A 1,504-nucleotide genomic window follows, 5' to 3' on the forward strand; every position below is an offset into this window, starting at 1 on the left:
GTGCTGTCTGGGTTTCTATTATCTGGACTGAAATCAACAATAAAATAAAAATTAGTTTTTTAAATATTAAAATATACTGATAAAAGAAGTAAATGCATTTTTATACATACTAATATTATTTTACTATTTTTATTTAGCAGTGTTCATATCATGAATCACCCAGTGGCCATGAGAGCAGTGAAAGAGAAAGCAACAGCAATGAACAAAATAATGTTTGTTCATTATCTGTGCCACTAGAATTAGCACAAGGGAACCTTGCAGGTTTTACAGAAGAAAGTTTTAATTCATCACTGCTATCGGTACAAAACGATCCTGTACAATCTATGTTGAATGTAAATGAATCATTATTGTCAGTACCGGAGCAGGTTAGTATAACTTTATCATGAAACTTCATTCTTAATATGTTTCTATTACACTTAAAATTAATAGTTTTACAAAACTTTTTAATTTACATATAACACAAAATTAACGTCTTACTTTATAACGAATACATATAATAAAATTAACACTCTTTTATTGACTGTTGAAAATGTATAGAAATCTATATAGATATTGTACAAATTCACCATATGAAAATTCATTCAAATTTACATTGATGAAAAAAGAAACTTATTACTTACCGTAGAATTTAACCATCAAGTTTTTTATAATACATAATATTAATAAATATACAATACTTATATTGCAGGTACTAGATGCATCTTCATCACTAATGCATAATCGAACTGTCCTGTTTGGTTTAACAGATTCGGATGATGAATCTTTTAATGTAAGAATATATTTTGTTTTAAATACTTTAAAATTATTTTTGCAAAAATCGAAAATTTTAGTATTGTTTATTTAATGTCGCTAACTGCTTTTAAAGAAAAGTATAATCAATACTTTACATTTCTAAATTTTCTAACGTAATAATAATTAACATAAAATTCTATGTGTAGGATACATGGATACACGAAGCAAATGAAGAATTATTTGAAAGAAGTGGTAATGATAATGACAGCGACAACGATAGTGACGACGATGATGGAAATATCTGTCAACAGTTCAACGAAATAGAAAACGAATCAACGGCTGCCTTAGCACATGACGTTTGTTTTAGTAGATTAGTAAAAATGTTACAAAAAGATGAAATGAATTTCACAATTAATGTGCCAATAACAGTGAGTAAAGCAGAAATGTTACTTACAGTGCTAAAGTATGGGTTAACATATAATTTACCACAATCTGCCATAGCTGACTTATTTAAAATGTTAAATAGTTTTTTGGGATTGTCGATATTACCAGATACGCGCTATCTTATTGATCAGATATTTAACTCAAATGAAAACATTGAATACCATGCTGTTTGTCCAAATTGTAAAAAATACGTTAAAAAATTTAATCGAAAAGATCGTTGTTGGGGATTCCCCCAATTTAGCAATGTAAAATTTATATCTTAAACCGTTATATGTACTGCGATATACGTTTCGTTTGCTTCTCACGCGAAATGCTCGATAAGTTCGGA

At 28.1% G+C, this 1,504-nt stretch overlaps 1 protein-coding gene across 1 annotated transcript; it reads left to right on the forward strand.

The window, feature by feature from the left end:
* Window positions 1-140: 140 nt before the first annotated feature.
* Window positions 141-1,421, forward strand: LOC112453505 (the record flags this gene model as incomplete). Its single annotated transcript, XM_025014292.1, has 3 exons — window positions 141-365; window positions 689-769; window positions 939-1,421. Coding segments are annotated over 3 exons (789 nt in total), but the record flags the coding sequence as incomplete, so codon positions are not given.
* Between the last annotated feature and the right edge of the window lie 83 nt (window positions 1,422-1,504).

Source organism: Temnothorax curvispinosus, unplaced genomic scaffold (assembly GCF_003070985.1).
Source record: "Temnothorax curvispinosus isolate PA1 unplaced genomic scaffold, ASM307098v1 QBEX01004422.1, whole genome shotgun sequence".
NCBI lineage: Eukaryota > Metazoa > Arthropoda > Insecta > Hymenoptera > Formicidae > Temnothorax > Temnothorax curvispinosus.